The 16,917-nt window shown below is 38.0% G+C and overlaps 1 protein-coding gene across 13 annotated transcripts in view; it reads right to left on the bottom strand.

Annotated features, from left to right (window-relative positions):
• The window catches only part of myo16 (myosin XVI), a 357,150-nt gene that overhangs the window by 14,278 nt on the left and 325,955 nt on the right, over positions 1-16,917 (bottom strand). For 7 of the 13 annotated variants that reach the window (XM_073912457.1, XM_073912458.1, XM_021478834.3 and 4 more), the window contains one exon: positions 16,095-16,180. In XM_073912457.1, the coding sequence (XP_073768558.1) occupies positions 16,095-16,180 (86 nt within the window). Of the gene's footprint in view, positions 1-3,455; positions 3,546-16,094; positions 16,181-16,917 lie in introns of all 13 variants that reach the window. The other 6 variants (XM_073912461.1, XM_073912460.1, XM_073912462.1 and 3 more) reach the window with 1 other exon arrangement.

Below are 16,917 nucleotides of genomic sequence, written 5' to 3'. Positions count from 1 at the left end.
TAACAAACACATCTCAGCTGTTTCTCTTCATGTTCCTGGAAATCCTTCAGAACATTTGAGGACATCAAAAAGCTCCAATAGATGTATCAAACCAGGTTGTGGCAGGGCAAGTCTAGAGAATCCTGATAATTTAAAGGTTTTATAGGCTGATCTGACACCCTGAGTGACTCTTAAACCCATATTAGCTTACAGCCAAGAAGCAGGAGGACTCCTGAGGTAAAGTGAACAACAGAGTTCAAGGATAACAACAAGTGCCTCGTGATAACAGCCACACACGCTAGTGCTGTATATACAAGGGATGGACGTTATGTTTACTGACTAGTACCTGACACTTAAATAAGTACAGCATACAACAACCTAATGCCTATGCTCGATATCTTGTACTGATCCAATACTGTACATGTATTTGTATTTGGGTGTGCATATACAGTGCCTATAGAAAATCACCATGCCCTGTGTAAATCTTTACCTTTAATTACATTACACCCTGCTTTCATAAGACCTTCAGGATAACGTTGTAGAAAGACACAGGATAGGAGAAGGCTACACATATATTTTAAAGGCTGGAAAAGTTATTTGAAATGGGATTCCAGGCTGTATGTCGAATAAAGTCATTATTCCAAAGGGGTGTGCTTTTCTATAGGCACTATATAACTATAGTGTTGTCAAATATTTAAAAAAAGTGCAACAATTCATATTTATATACTTATATTGGTAGATGTAAAAGATGTAATTGCAACCAAACAACCCATACCAGGGTTTCTAAAACAGTACAATTCACATTTTTGATGGCTTGTGGCTGGTTTCTGCAATACAATACAGGTGAAATGTTAACAGTTTTCTTAAAAACTTCTATCTTTTTGTATCTATTTATAATATATTTTCGCTTTGTTTGGATGACCCTTCTAAATGTTGATTCTGGCATTGCACATCCTATGCGGTAGCATTTGTGAAACCATAGTGTTCAGTTGGGTGAAGCATTTTCAAATGCTTTATTTAGTATAGTTAATCATGTTAAAGTTGCTATTATTTGGAAACCAGCTGTTTCACTGGTCCAGTCTGAAAGATCCCTGTCCTAAGTAGCAGACATAGTGCTAGCAGATTTTTATTTCTTCTTTGCTGCTCTGAACAGTAGTGGTTGCTTGAAGCCTGATTTATACTTTCGCCTGCCTCCACGTCATGGATCTCCGCTGACTCCGCGTACACCTATGAAACAGACGAGGCTTGTATATTTGACGTGTTTGCAGTTGTGATATTCTTTAAAACTAAACTGACCCTAAAGCCTCTTTTGGCTTTAACAAACTTATCCCACATGCCTTTCCAAACTTTTTAACAATAACTTTCCTCCTTTTCTACGGCTGTTGCAATTTCTATTTAAGAATTATTGGTCATCTAGTTATTCCTACAATCATGCATGGACAGATCATAAAGATGTCTCTGTACAGTCATACTGTTTCAGACAAAATCTCTTCAAAGTGAATAAAATTTAACTCAAATCAAAAGCTGCACCCAGCGAACTGTTTGCTTGAGTCTAAAAAAAAATTGTGCGCTCCGCCAGCTGAAATCATGTTGTGCGCACCCAAAGCAAACCTCTGCAAACACATCAATGATGTCATATTTGCAGCGTGCACTCAAGCGAATTTCGGACGTGTCAAGTATAAACCAGGCTTGAGGCAACACAGGGCAACTTCCTGTGTTTTCTAGCAGAACATACTCTTCTATTGTTGCGTCCGAAATCACATACTTCCATACTATATAGTATGCTAAAAACCGTATGCGAGCTGAGTAGTATGTCCGAATTCACAGAATTCGAAAAACAGTATGTGAAATGTACCCAGATGACCTACTACTTCTGGTGAGATTCTAAAGTGCACATTCAATTGATGCTTTGCTATCCCATAATGCCACATGAGAGAATTCATGAATGGGAATGAAGTGATGCAACTGATGTGTGCAGATCACATGATGACAAATGGCAGATGTAGTATGCCCGAGTTCCATTCATATTACTCACATTTACACTGTATAGAACGTACTTTTCAAATGGTCACGTAGTTCATTCAAATTCAATTGTTCACCTAGTGAACAGTAGGCAATTTCAGACGCAGCCCATGTCTGACTGGTAAAATGGTATCGATTAAATACTCACTGATAGTGATACAGATTTTTTTGCAGCATTAGTGGCATTTACGATACTAGTATCAGAAACAGAACAAACCTTATGGATTTTTTGCATATGATATGATACCTATGAAAAGAAGTTGTTGGGTAACACTGGTACTCAATGTTTTAAGTAGCATTTTACGCTCTCTATGACCCAGATTGTGTTCAACAAACAGCGCTACTACTCAAAATAAGTGCGTTCATATAGTTATCAGTGGAAATTTACATTTCTGTAAGCTCCGTTTTCATTATCGATAACTCATTTTTAATCAAATATAGTGGCCATCATTTACACAGTTTCCTCTGTCCATATGTGCAGCACATGTGAACATTTGTTTGTGGTTGAAACATAAGAGCTAAAGGCTGTGTTCAATGCTCCCTATAAAGCATGATTCAGCAGGCAACAATGAACATCTCAGCATGAGGACAAACTCCATAAAGAGCCTTCGTGTCAAAGGAAAGTCAATGAGCAAAACTTGGAAAACGAAAGAAAGCAGAAAGTGAAGAGACTGATAGAATGAGGGATCAAGGAAAGAATAGAATTGCTATGTACGCAGCAACGAAACAAGAGCCAGCGGTGAGGAATGGGGGATATTCAATAAAAACTGCAGCTCGTTTTCAAGTAAACAATGGCTGACTTTAATTCTAACTGTTTGAAGAGCTTGCTTCAGAACATGCTAACTGTACGTTAGATTGTCAATAGCTCACCAAAAATCAAACTCTACCACCAGTTACTACCCAAGCTTTCTTTAAAAATAGTTTTTCCTCTTAAACACAATTTTTTTATACCAAATTTTCACTTGATTACATAAGGTATATGTTTTGATAAATAGTACTTACTTTCAACATACCTTCTTATGCTCATTCAATTTTATTTGGTGTTGTAACTAGTAGGAAAACTGGTTGGTCAATGGTTTTAGCTTAGAAGCTTAGAACTACATTCTGGCATCATGCGATCAAAATACTTACCAACAATTACATTTTTATTGTTGATAATGTCAATTGATCGTACAGTATTACTAGAAACGTCATTTAAGCGTTTTCAGACTGACAAAAAGAACCATTGCATATATTTGAAACATCATTAGTAGATGAGAAAATGATGGTGGTTTTCATTTTAGATGAACTATTTCTTTAATAAAATATACCCTGACCGCATCTTTCCTACCACTTCCTAGATGTTTTAAGAGCTGCAGTTTCCTTCAAAAGTATGGGAAGCAAAAAAAGGAAAACGTAAAAGAGGAATTGCGAGGTGAAGGGCAGTGAGGTACTGTGCTATAGACCAGACTCACCCCATCCCTACACAGGCCTGAGGGCTCATTCAGCCCCCGAGCCTACAGCGCTGCCCCTGCACCGAAGGGCGAGAAGTTGAGATGACTTCTCTGGAAGAGAGACAAAAAAGACAGACAGAGAAAACATTCAAAACGCATATATATATACATATATAGCATGTCATTCATTCTTTTCACTGCATGGAACTATGTGGTTACACATGATTACCTGGAGGAGTGTTGCAGATGTTACTGAAAGCCAAGGAAACTTACATAAAAAGACTGGATGATGCACAAGGTTTCTTTGATTCATATTGCACAAAGATCAGCAACGTGATTTCAAACTCTGGGCTTTTAGCAAATACTGAATCAATTATATAACAAATATAAAGAAACATTCTGCATACCAACCTCTATCAAAAATTAGAATTCTGTCAATTGTTACAGAGCCTCATGCTGTTCCAGATCCCTAAGACAAAAACTATTTTACGTTTTGTCAGTTTAGTGGCTAATTCACTCAACCTTGGCCCTAAATCCAACCGTCATTGGGGGAAAAGATTGTTCCAGACAGTTTCTAGTTGAGATTGTTGCTGTGTACGGAGGATGAGGAAGCTCTTGGATTTGACCTAAAATATCTTCATTTGTAAAGATGAACAAATGTCTCTGGGATTTGTAATGACATAAGGGTGTATAATTCATAACAAAATTTAAATTTTTGATTGAAATAACCTTTAAATGGGAGATTGGATTTTGTATGCCAATACCTCAGAGTACCCACGGGGTCTTAAAGGCATTGAAAAAGTCTTACATTTAATAATCTCAAATTAAGGCCTTAATAGCCTTGAATTTGGTATACAAAGTCTTGAATTTTGTTACAAAGGTCTAATTTTATTCATTTATTTTTGCTTTAACAGTTAACAAAATAAAATTTTACTAATGTAGGCTAATTAAAAATTCATGCAGTGTAACATTGAGTGCATCTCGTGCTCCACATCATAACAGAAAATGCTATGATTACTAGGCAAGTGAGGTACAGAACAAGATAGTCGCTAGCCTAGTTTGTCGACTAAAAGTGTCGGTTGAATCCCCTGTGGCCAAGGAATCCCAATTACGTTTAAGTCAAACCTGTGCCAGGAAATGACCACGACGCCTACTGCTGTTGGTGCTGGAAATCTTTTAAGCTAACAACGATGGGTATTACGGCCCTGGACTCCAATATGAGGGGTGCCAAACACACCACTGCTTATCAGCACTAACCACCTATTGTGCGGTTCTGTGCACCGGATACCTCTTCGTTTACTGAAACGGCTTTGGCTATCAGTAATGAAAAAATTCTACATTAAGCATTGCCACCACAGCCAAGGAACATTATATCTTAATGTGGCTCAACACCAACTCTGCGGGCAGAGGTGATGTGGGTCCTTAAAACAATCTCTGAGCACCACTCTTACACATCGATTGAGAACATTACAGAGGTTTTCAAAACCATGTTTCCTGACTCCGAGGTTGCAACTACATTCTCGTGTGGAAGCAACAAAACTGCATCTATTACTAAATTCGGATTGGCTCCTTTTATCACTAAAGAACTGACTGACCAGGTCAATAAGGCCAACGGGTTTGTGGCCATGTTTGACGATAGTCTCAATAAGATGATGAAAAGTAAGCAGTTGGACCTTCATATTCGCTACTGGGTGGAAGACCACGCTGTTTTGTATGTATTAATTATAACTGATAATTGAAATATAATGTTTTATTTAATTTAAGTAGTCACTTGTACATAATTATTTTCTAGGGTTCAACATTTTTACAGATTTGACATTTTTCCCCTCATACTTTTGTCTTAATGGGTACGAAGTTAGCATTTAATTTCATTTATAATTGTATTAAAAAGGTCTAAAAAAGCTTTGAATTTCATTTGGAGGATCCCGGGGGGTACCCTGTACCTTCTGATTGGGGGGTGGGGGGTTTAGTACAGCATCATTGGTAGTGTAAAAATCTCTTTTAACAACTTCACAATTTTCAACAGATGAAAATAAGCTTATTATGCTGGTTGGTGGTATTAAAACCAATATTACAGTGAACACAATACAGAGGAGCCCTCCATCTTTAAAATAGATGGTACTGGATTTGACATGTTAGTAATTCAAGGTCAGTCACACATTTTAAAGTCTTCTTTATGTGTCCAAACACTTTTTGAGGTCACTGTTTCTACAGTAATTTCTGTGTCGGATCTGAGGCTTCTCCACATGTCACTCCGTATCTACAGGACGGCGTGATACACAGCAGCTCTGTCAGAAGAGATGGCCTCTTCAGACCTTATCACTTTCAGACATGGAGCAAGAATACTCCATTACCAGAGCGCCTGTCCGGGAACACTTCATTCCTCCTGCTGTCATTTTCAAAGCAATCTTCTGCACCCGCCGGATCTGAATTCTGATAAGGCCAGATTGTGCTCGCCTCATTCTCGCTCCCAATCGCAATCTCCGGCAAAACCAAGCTGATCAATAATTAAACATCATGATCTTCCGCATGTTATGGGACGCTACAATGTGGATCAATAAGAAGCGGATGAGCCAGACGAGAGGAGAAGTGAGATACAGAGAACAGAGACAGGGAAATATGAAGCAGGCGTGTGCTAATACATGTTAAGGGGCATTAAAAGGCTGTTTCCTGCTTCCGAGTGCCATAAGGACATTAAGAGGTAGAGCGTCCCTCTGAGGATGACCTCTGGTGGGTTTACGTTTGAGTGATGGGAGCACATCGACACTGCCATCTGTTTTTTACTCAAGTCAGATCTTTGATAGACCTTTGGCCATCACAAAAAGAGAGTTACAGTACTTTCTTTAAAAAAAATCATATAGAATTGATCAGTTCATCAGGCACAATCTGAAACATGTGTAAATCCACATTCAGATTTAGGTTACTGTAATTAAGAAGTTTGATTTTACATACCTGTATTATGTAGAAAAAGGTTAAACAGAATTTATTTAAAGCATCAAATAAAGTTATAAGCAAGTTAATATTGAAGACACCAGAGAATACATTAATTACAATAACGGTGCTAGAACATTTAGCAACAAAATATCGTTTATCATCTGACATACTTGCAAAGGTACAAGGTTATAAATCAGAAGAAGAACTACTATCCCATTCAGTACGTAAAATTAAAAATGAAGAAATACAAATTTAAATCTTCTCTACAACATTAGTGTTGCAATTTATCATCACAAATTCAGTTGTTACCAACAAATGCACATACTATCTGTTAACAAACTCTCAGCTCACAGTAGCTCTTTCTTTAAAAGTTTATACGTAAAGGCTATAGTCATTGGCTTGCCATGCATTAAAGAAATATAAAAGCACGAGCAAGTCAAATAGCTCACAGTGACATGTATTAGCTATCTATTCACAATTTTTTTGAGCATATTGCCATGGTGATTGATCCCTATTGGTTCTCTAGTGTATAACTATTCTTAACCAATTGACAGTTGTGTTATACATTTTATTTATAAGCAACAGATATATAAGATCATATCTCTGTGCTTTGACCAAAAAATAAATAAATAAATGAAAATAAATAAATAAATTGTCAGCATTCCTGTGAACAGTTATCAATTTGTGCATGTTCATTAGTCAAAGGGTGCTTTCACTCTAGCACTTTTGGTTCACACCCAGGTTCTTTTGACATCAAAATACGGTTCGTTTAGCTAGTGTAAACAATGTTTTCTGAACTCGGGTGTGCACCCACAAACCGTAGCCGAGTCCGCCTGAAAAGCATGGTCTGGGGTAAGGTTTACCTCAGATATGAGGAATCATACAAAATAACAGAATTAAACCACCAACTGTACAACAAACTTTAGTTTTCATAATGTTTATTTGTGTGTGTAGGTCTGTGTAACACCTTGTTACCTTGGTGACAAGCGGGACTTACCCAGTGCAGATACAGTGATAATGTAGTGTCTTTCGGATAACACGTTAAAACGAGGTCCCAAATCTCTGTGGTCATTAAAAATCCCATGGCACTTCTCGTAAAGAGTGAGGGTGTAATCCCGGTGTCCTGGCCAGGGTCCCTCAATTGGCCCCTTACGATCATGGCCTCCAAATCATCACCATCCACCAAATTGGCTCTATCACTGTCTCTTCACTCCACCAATAGCTGGTATGTGGTGAGCGCACTAACAAGTGTATGCTGCACACTGGTAGTGGTGTGAAGAGACTCCCCCCTCATGATTGTGAATCGTTTTGGGTGTATGGCCATACACAATAAATGTGCTATATAAATACACATTACATAATGTCTGTTTGTCTTCTGCTCAACTTCTGCAGTCTCTGCATGTTACCAAAATCAAAAGATTCAGTAGAAGCAGAACAACTATGATGTGCATATGTCTTTGCATTTTGAAGCCTTGGCTTCGATGGCCGTCCATCACCTAGCAACAGCTGTACACACAACAGCAGCTCGATGACGCAAGCATACTGGAAAATAGACAGTATGAACACAAACCAGCTGTGAAGGTAGCAAGCGGGGACAATCGAACTTGGGTTCGGACCAGGTAATGAATAACCCCTTACCTCGCTAAAAACTGATGAAAAGAAAAAAGTCCTTCAGCGCAGTGCTCTGCATTCTTCCCTATTCTGAATAAAATAAAGATGACGTTCACCTCTTGCCTGATGTCTTTAACAATACATTTTCTATGTGTTTGTAAAATGGAAGTCGTACGACATCTTCCCTATCCACCTTACTCTGAGAAAAGAGTGAACTTGGGGAGTTAGGGTAGCTCAATATTGTCGAGAAAGAGCCGAGCCAAAAAAAAAAACATACAAATCAATCTAAATAAAAATGAACAAAGCTCACAAAATTTCTCAAAGTGGGCAAAAGTAATGCAAAATAATTTTACCCAAATAAAAGTTAAGCAAAAACAACGAAAATCCTAATCATGTCAGCAAAATACACCAAAAACAAGATCAAAGGAAAAAGCGCGCTCTCCGCTTTTTTATATCCCTGTGTGGCCGCGCCATCTCCGCCTCGCCTCCGAAACGCGGCCAGCTTTAGACTGCAGTGAATAATGCTAAGCTGACTCTCTGCTTTTCCACTGATCCACTGCCATGTCCCGCTATGAACCCGCAACCGACCTGCAATTAGCTAATTATAATGTTTTTAATTACCCGAACTGCGGTTTATCCACAGCGCCCGCAGATATAACGGCCATTTACATCACTAACGGGAGGCATCCGCGAATATAAAGGAGATCTGCGCATAACTGGGTTTATGCGTCCTGCTATATGCGACATCAAGAGGGTGACTGCATAAGGTAAACTGCACACAATTGATTATGTAATGCGTGGACGCGTCTCACAGCGCAAAGCATAACTAAACCTTTACATGTCCATGTTTAATCAGTCATCGATAAGATGTATTGATTAAAGTGTTATTGACAATCAATAGATCATCAAGTAATCGTTAGCATCCCTAAATAAAATATATATTAAAGTATATTTCACCCTAATACATCCAAATTCATCCGAAACTGAAAAATCTGTGACCATTAACTCACCTTTACTTTTTCCAAACCAGATTTATTATTACTTTTTCTGATGTTGAACAATAATATCCAATAACTTGTAATGTCTTTGGTTGTTGAAAACTTGAACTGTAAAGGCTGAATTTAGATTGTTCTTTTGTTTATTATTTTATTATTTATATTGTCAGACAGCTAAAACATTTAACTAAATGTGATAAATCAGCTGCAAAAAGCGATTGGCATACTGAAAATTGTATAAAATTGATAGATATAAAGATTTTACGTTTATCGTGATAAATATTGATATCACTGATATGAAAAAAAATGATCGTGATAATTTTTTTGCCATATCGCCCAGCTCTACTGATTGGCTTTTTCCAGTCTGTTTAGTGAGGGCCCTCATCACTTAACCTGACATTGTAATTTCTTGCCATTAAAAAGGAAGTTGCTCAAACCAAAATTAAATCAAACATTTTTTTCTTACACACAAGGTCTTCTGTCATTTGACGCCACTTTGATTAAAACGTCAAGACTAAGATGTGGGATAAGCTTTAGCATAGTTTGTTGTAACGTTTTATTATGACAGCTTATCCGGCACAGTGTGGCGAATCTGAAACGTCAGTGTAAAGTTACCAGAGTATTGATAGTGAGTGATTACATACTCTAGTTGATGTGGTTTAAAAGGTTAGTGTCCAGTTTCAGAGAGCACTAGCATGTAGCTCACTTCCCTCTGTAGGGGACAATTCTGTTGCTGTGAATATTTCATTGTGCATTTAAATAATTAAAGATTTTTATTTACGGTGCGGGGGGAGGCTCTGCATCTGAACAACAACGTAATTAAGGATATCTGTAGACCAGCATCTATATGTCTTTCTTTATTTACATCCACTTCCTGGTTTCCGTGCAGTCCTGTGACCTTGACCCCTATCATGTGACACAGGCAGGAAACCGAGGACAGAATGGGATCTGGTAACCAGAGAGCCTGTGACATCCAGTGCTTCTTGAGGTACAAAGCATCTCGGGTGTCCCTAGTGAAATGCAAAGTGCTTAATCTACCCTGTTAGCCTCCTAAAATGCAACCCTACATTTCAGTACATGCTTGAGACTTCAAGGTGGAATAATGTGACAGTTTGGTCTGGCTGACGTAAAACAATACTGGATTACCGTCTTTAAATCAATGAAGACGTCTCCACTGGACATACTTAATGTGGCATTGTTGAGATGTAATGCCTGTTTAATTGGCAACAGCTTTAGGGATGGCATAATGTTGCATAATAATGCTTTGCATAGTAGAATGTGCTCAAAATTAATTTAGAATGATATGTTAATTTGCAGTTACCTCACTATTTGGCTCTCAAAAACGAGGACAATAACTAGCTCTCTTTCAATTTCAAGAGTATTCTTATCTAAGCAGTACAGTTCTTTTTTTGTGAGGATTTTATCTGCTAGGCACTATATGGCTGATGCAGAGGGTGAGATATCAACAGTCTTGATCTTCTGAGGGACTATTATTATTATTATTATTATAACTGAGGGGTTATTATTCTTACAGTAAGCCCCTGTAACCAGACATAGACTATTATGAAGTCTTATACAAAACAGAAGTCTTATACAAACAGTCAGAAATAATGAAAGCCATCCATGAAGTGTTACATGTGGGAAGCTCTGAAAAAGAACAAATGATAATGATCTGCCCATGCTCTGGTTGGTTTAGTCATAGAAGAAATCAAATTCATTGTTAAAGCACATACTGGAGAGTGCATTAGTGTTCAATCACCATATTTTCTGAAGTGTTTACCTTCCATTTTCTTTATAACAGGGATGTTTTTTTGTAAAAGTCGTTGTCGTTGCATTTTTAACCATTTCCAACCAATCTAGCCAGCTCTGAGTTGAACTGCAACATTACAAAGTAAGATCTGAAGCAAACCATTATATAAAAAAGATAAGTACAAGCACATGCAAGCTTCAATAAGGGGAAGAAATACAATCCCATGAAGCATTGCAATTTAAACTTGTTGACAAGGACATTAGCAATTGGAGAAATAAAACTAAATATATGAATACAGTATAAATATTAAGGTATTTTGAGATTATAGGGTGGCTCAGTCATGACTTTTACGTAATTTGCTACTGAGAGATCTAAAGATCTTTTGGTGAATTTTACTTGTTGCAACTCTGTGGTGAAATGTTTTGTATGGCATCATGGGGAATGTAGCTATTGTGGTATTAAACACTTGTATATAGATGGGTTCAACAAAAATAAATACAACTGACTACATCCATGTTGTTAAAGTAATGCTTAAAGCATACCTTTCAACACTTCTGTTTTTCCCTGAAGTCTTCCCTGAAGTATTTTAGATGCATCTCCCGCCACCCTCCCATTTTGTTATTTCTCTTGGAAAACTCCACCGGGTCACAAACTTTGGTATAGTATTCGATTGCAGCATCTGCTCGAAACCCCCTCCATAGTACAGTGACCGCTCCATTACCACAGTACAGTTACTTACCCGGTTCTCAACAGTGATATTCAGACATCTCACCCCCAACCCCACTTACTCCTAAAGAATTAAACATGACTGTTCAATAGCATGTGTTTCTTAAGGGTGTTTTGCCGGTAAATATGAAATTTCCTTCTGCCATTTTGTAGGACCTGGACCAGTGCAGGATGGACTAGTTATGGATTTAGTATTCATTACTATAATGACATGAACTTACTGCATTGGAAAATATAACACTGAGGCCATCTCAGAACTAGGAAATCTGTATAATCAGAGAGAGAGAGAGAGAGAGAGAGAGAGACCCCAAGTCTCCACTTAGGGACCCTTTGAACTGTTTTGCATTTAATAATTCGCACACACAAGTTTACAACAAGTGCATGTTCCCCTTTATGGAAGAGCACCTCAAGGCCAGAGTGTTATACATATTCATAAATCATTTCAGGTCAGCATGAGTTTCGTAATGTGGGGCCCTCAGTAGGGGACCACCAATTACATAAAGAGAGTGACAGGTGCACTGTGGTGGTCTCTGGCTTTCAATTATTATGAAAGCACATTTCCATTACAAGAACTCGCATATGACTTGGTGAGTAAAGCTGGGAGATTATGCAGACTATTATTAACTATTATGAAAAGAGGAAAAAAAAAAAGTTTGATCTCTTCTCCAAAAATCTTGCGAGATGTCTTCGACTACATTGATGCCTTGTAAGAAAGTGAAAAGAAACTTTAAAAACTGCCGATACAAAATGCTTATAACGGAGTTTGGCATTTGTGTGTGGCTGAGACTATGGATAACGTAGCTTTAACACTTGTATTTATATTTTAGTTTGCAAACATTTCGGACAAAAAAATTAGACTCCAAATGCAATGAATGTTGCTGCTTTCGGCATTTTCCCCATTGAAAGTACTAGAGGATGTTTTTCTTACACAAACCACTTCTGAACAGAAGCATTAGCATCTTTCTTTGTGCATCACACAAAGACTCCACCGACTAGGGCACAGGTGTCAAACTCAGTTCCAAAAGGGCCGCAGCTCTGCACAGTTTAGTTCTAACCCTAATTAAACACACCTGATCAAACTAATTGAGTCCTTCAGGCTTGTTTGAAACCTACAGGTAAGTGTGTTGGAGCAGCTTTGGAACTAAACTGTGCAGGGCTTTGGCCCTCCAGGAATTGAGTTTGACACCCCTGGACTAGGGCAATATATCACAAAATTATCATTATTGCAATCATTATTGCAGTAATACAGTAATATTTACAATATATGCATCACAGAAATGTAATAAATAAAATGTATTTTATACGTTAGTTATTTAAATTTGTCTTACTATCTGCATCCCCACTTAATGAACATAGAGGAAAATGACAACAGCCAATCAGAATAGCTGCTGTTATTCTAATGCCATCAAATAAACACATGATTTAACAACATAGCTAAAAAGAATGGCATTTTTTAGAGAGGCATATTTTTTTAATATGATTATCGTAATAATCAACAATAAAAATCAAATATCGTATTTTTTTTCTTTATTATCGTGCTGCCGTAACCCAGACAGACTTAAAATGCTTCCCACTTTCTGAGAATCAGTGATCTAAATGTTGTTTTGGGAAAAGTGGATGTAGTATTTGGTGTATAAATGGTATTTTCTTGTAAAACCGATAATTCTATTATAACTTTTATGCAGACTCTTGGTTGGAATTGCGTCTCACTGGGTTTTTCAGTCAGATGGTGATACGTGGATCTACCTACTAAAGCACACAAGCTTATAAAACGAGGATTTGACTGCCATAAATCCAAGAATTCTCTCTTTGTTGTCAGCAGGTGACAGTGCCATATATCTGTCCCCAATCCCATCATGCTAACAGATGGCGTCTGCTCTGACTATCGCTGTGCGTATGTGCACGTGCACGCTTATATTTTCTTTTTTTTTCCCCACATATGCACCAACCTCATATCCTGTGTGTTTGGCCGCAGATCCAAATACGGTCTTCCGGTTGAGTGATTGACAGTCACATACAATGCATACTGTTCATGCCATGCCATGGATGTCACGGTCAGAGCTATCTATAAGCTAGACATTTAGGAAGATTCAGTCGTGATTCATTGGAGCTTTTTATCTGGCAGCCGCTGGCAATCATCCGTGTATTATTTACAGTCAAGGTCATATATATCATTTGATCCAAGATTATGTAAAGAGAGATTGCAAATGAAAAGAGCGCATCACAAAGCACACGTAAATGTGCCACATTTAACTATAACTGCATGTCTATTTTGAGATTTGATTTATGAACAGGTATTTTAGATTCTTATTTCTAGACCTTATACTTCTAAATAGTGGTGTAATGCTTACAGTAAAGGTTTCATTTAAACAAAACTGTTTTATTTAAGAGTTTGGTCACCAAATATCATTAGGAATAGGAAGATAAGATTAGCTAACACTGTATGGAGCTGAATGCTGGCCAATCACGAAGACGTCTCGCTGTGATGGAAACGAAAATGCTGCGATGGATCAGCGGAATCACCCGTTTTGATCATGTTTGCAATGATGACATCCGACAGTGATATGGTGTAGCACCAATCAGAGACAAAATGCAAGAAGCCCGCCTTCGGTGGTATGGCCATGCACTACGTGCAAGCGAATACTCTTTTGCGAAGACCGGCCTCAACATTAATGTCGAAGGAAAACGTCCGAAAGGTCTTCCAAAGCAGCGATGGCTTGATACTCTACATGCTGAACTTGTCGCCGCACAACTTCATCCTGACCAAGCCTTAAACCACGACAAATTGAGGACTTGTTCCAAAAGAGCCGACCCCGCAACCATACGGGACTAAGGCTAAAGAAGAAGAAGAAAGATAACATATTTAATTGCCTTGTGTGCTGCTAGGCATACTTTCATCCACTCTGGGGTAATTTTGAGTCTTAATTTGGCCACAACTTATTTTTTGGTGACAATTTTTATTTTTATGCACATATTTTGGATAAATGAAAAGGAAAAGGAAAAAAAAAACAACAACAATACTGTCTGAAACAAGTTGTACATTTCACCTCTGAAATGGTCAAGATGATCTGCTGCAGTTCAAACCGAGCATCAGAATGGGGAAGACAGGTGATTAAAGTGACTTTGAATGTGGCATGGTTGTTGGTGCCAGACGGGCTGGTCTGCACAACCATCTCTAGGGTTTACAGAGAATGATCAGAAAAATATCCAATGAGTGGCAGTTCTGTTGTTGCAAATGCCTTGTTGATGACAGAGGTCAGCGGAGAATGGCCAGACTGCTGGTTCCAGCTGTTGGAAGGGTAGCAGTAACTCAAGTAACCACCTATTACAACCGAGGTATGCAGAAGTACGGAGACCCAAAAGGGACATGATGGTGGGGAAAATAAATGGGTGGAAAAAAAAAAAAAACTGAGTGATAGGAAAATATATTTTTTAAGTTCCCTCGCAAAACTGTTGTTCCACAAACACTTCCTGTCCACTACATACAACCCTCCCATTTTTGCCAGGATTCTAGCGTATTTCACCATTCTATGCCACTATCATCCTATCATTAAGTATTTTCCCATATTTTTAATCTTGAAAGCACATTGAAATGAATATAAAAATGTCTGCATTCACATTCCATTAACGCTGTGTGTCGATCATTGCCCTTCCTATGCAACCTCTGAATCAGTGAATTCATGTATAAGCGCAGTGACGGACGCACTCCGTATGATAAACTGATCCCAGATCAGCTTCTGTACACGCCATTTAAAGTGACACCTCTGTTATCAAACAAGTGAAGAGCAGCAAATGAATCTCTCGTTTTGTTTTGTTTGACAACAGAGGTGTCACTTTAAGGATGCACAGATCTACGATGCAAGCATTTGATTACTTTAGTAACTGTTTGTGCTCATTTAAGAGAGAATCAGTTGTGTTTAAAATAAAACATGCAGAACGGACATGTTTACATGTTATTAAGTGTATTTGTCTGTTTGAACACGCACCCGAATCCCAAAGCGTCCTGCACTTTAGCTCCTCTTTAAATGCCGTGTACAGAAGCTAATGCGCGGTCCGTGTCTGTCATTCAGTGCTTATTCACTGATTCAGAGTTTGCATATGAAGAGTGATGATCGACACAGCTTTAATTAATAGAAAGTGAATGCAGACATTTTTATAATGATTTCAATGTGCTTCCAAGATAAAAAAGGGAAAATATTTAATGATAGGATGATAGTGGGATAAACAGGAGGGTTGACATGAAGTGAACGCCAAACTGTAGAGTTCAGTTAGAGCAGCTGAGACCGCTAGTGTTATTGCGGTAGAAAGCTCTTGGAGCAGCTCATTAAGTTTTGATGTTTAGTGAGGGTAACCCTGCTTTCAGGACACACAGTGAGCTGCTGAGCGGCACAGAGGGCACACTCTGATGCTTTAGGTCTGTTCTTGCTCCGGGCCGCAGCGCCACCAGCTCCTCTCCTCTAATGCATCTCTGAACATGATCTGCAGATACGCCTTCACTCATTTCATTTGGCAGAGTGCTGAGTCCGGGACGACAAGGGACCCGCTCTCACTTTCATTACCCATGATTACATCTGCCATTTGGGGTCACTGGAGCCCTGAATGACAGACATGTGTGTGTGTGTGTGTGTGTTTGTGGAGCTTCACCTGAGTGTGGTGGCTGTCCATGTGCCTGTGTAACGTTGAGGAGCTGGATGCCATAGGCTTTGGGTGTCCCTCGTCTTCCAGAGTTCCTATTGCAAAAGAAGAAATTAAGAGTTTGTATGAGTGTTACAAGCTGTTTGTACATACAGTTGAAGTCAGAATTATTAGCCCCCCTTTGATTTTTTTTATTTATTTATTTATTTTTCCCATAATTCCCAAATGATGTTTAACAGAGCAAGGAAATTTTCAAAGTATGTCTGATATTTTTTTTTCATCTGGAGAAAGTCTTATTTGTTTTATATCGGCTAAAATAAAAGCATTTTTTAATTTTTTAAACACCATTTTAAGGTCAAAATTATTAGCCCCTTTAAGCTATATTTATCTTGATAGTCTACAAAACAAACTATCGTTATACAATAACTTGCCTAATTACTCTAACCTGCCTAGTTAACCTAATTAACCTGGTTAAGCCTTTAAATGTCACTTTAAGGTGTATAGAAGTGTCTTGAAAAATATCTAGTCAAATATTATTTACTGTCATCATGGCAAATATAAAACAAATCAGTTTCAGAAATGAGCTATTAAAACTGTTGTTAAAAGTCAAAAGTTTGACGAAGTCAAAAGTTTGACGAAGTCAAAATTATTAAACCTATGAAATTTCCATTCTCTTTCAAAAATTTTACAAGTGATGTTTATGGGGCAAGGGCATTTTCACCATATTAGCTATATTATTTTTTTTGTTTGTTTTAGTTTGGCTGGAATAAAATATTTATTCTTTATAAACCATTTTTAAGGTAAAAATTATTAGCTCCCTTGAGATTTTTTT

Source organism: Danio rerio, chromosome 9, assembly GCF_049306965.1.
Source record: "Danio rerio strain Tuebingen ecotype United States chromosome 9, GRCz12tu, whole genome shotgun sequence".
NCBI classification, from domain to species: domain Eukaryota; kingdom Metazoa; phylum Chordata; class Actinopteri; order Cypriniformes; family Danionidae; genus Danio; species Danio rerio.
Note: the sequence above shows the minus strand (reverse complement) of the source record. Positions and strands in the feature narration are given on the sequence as shown.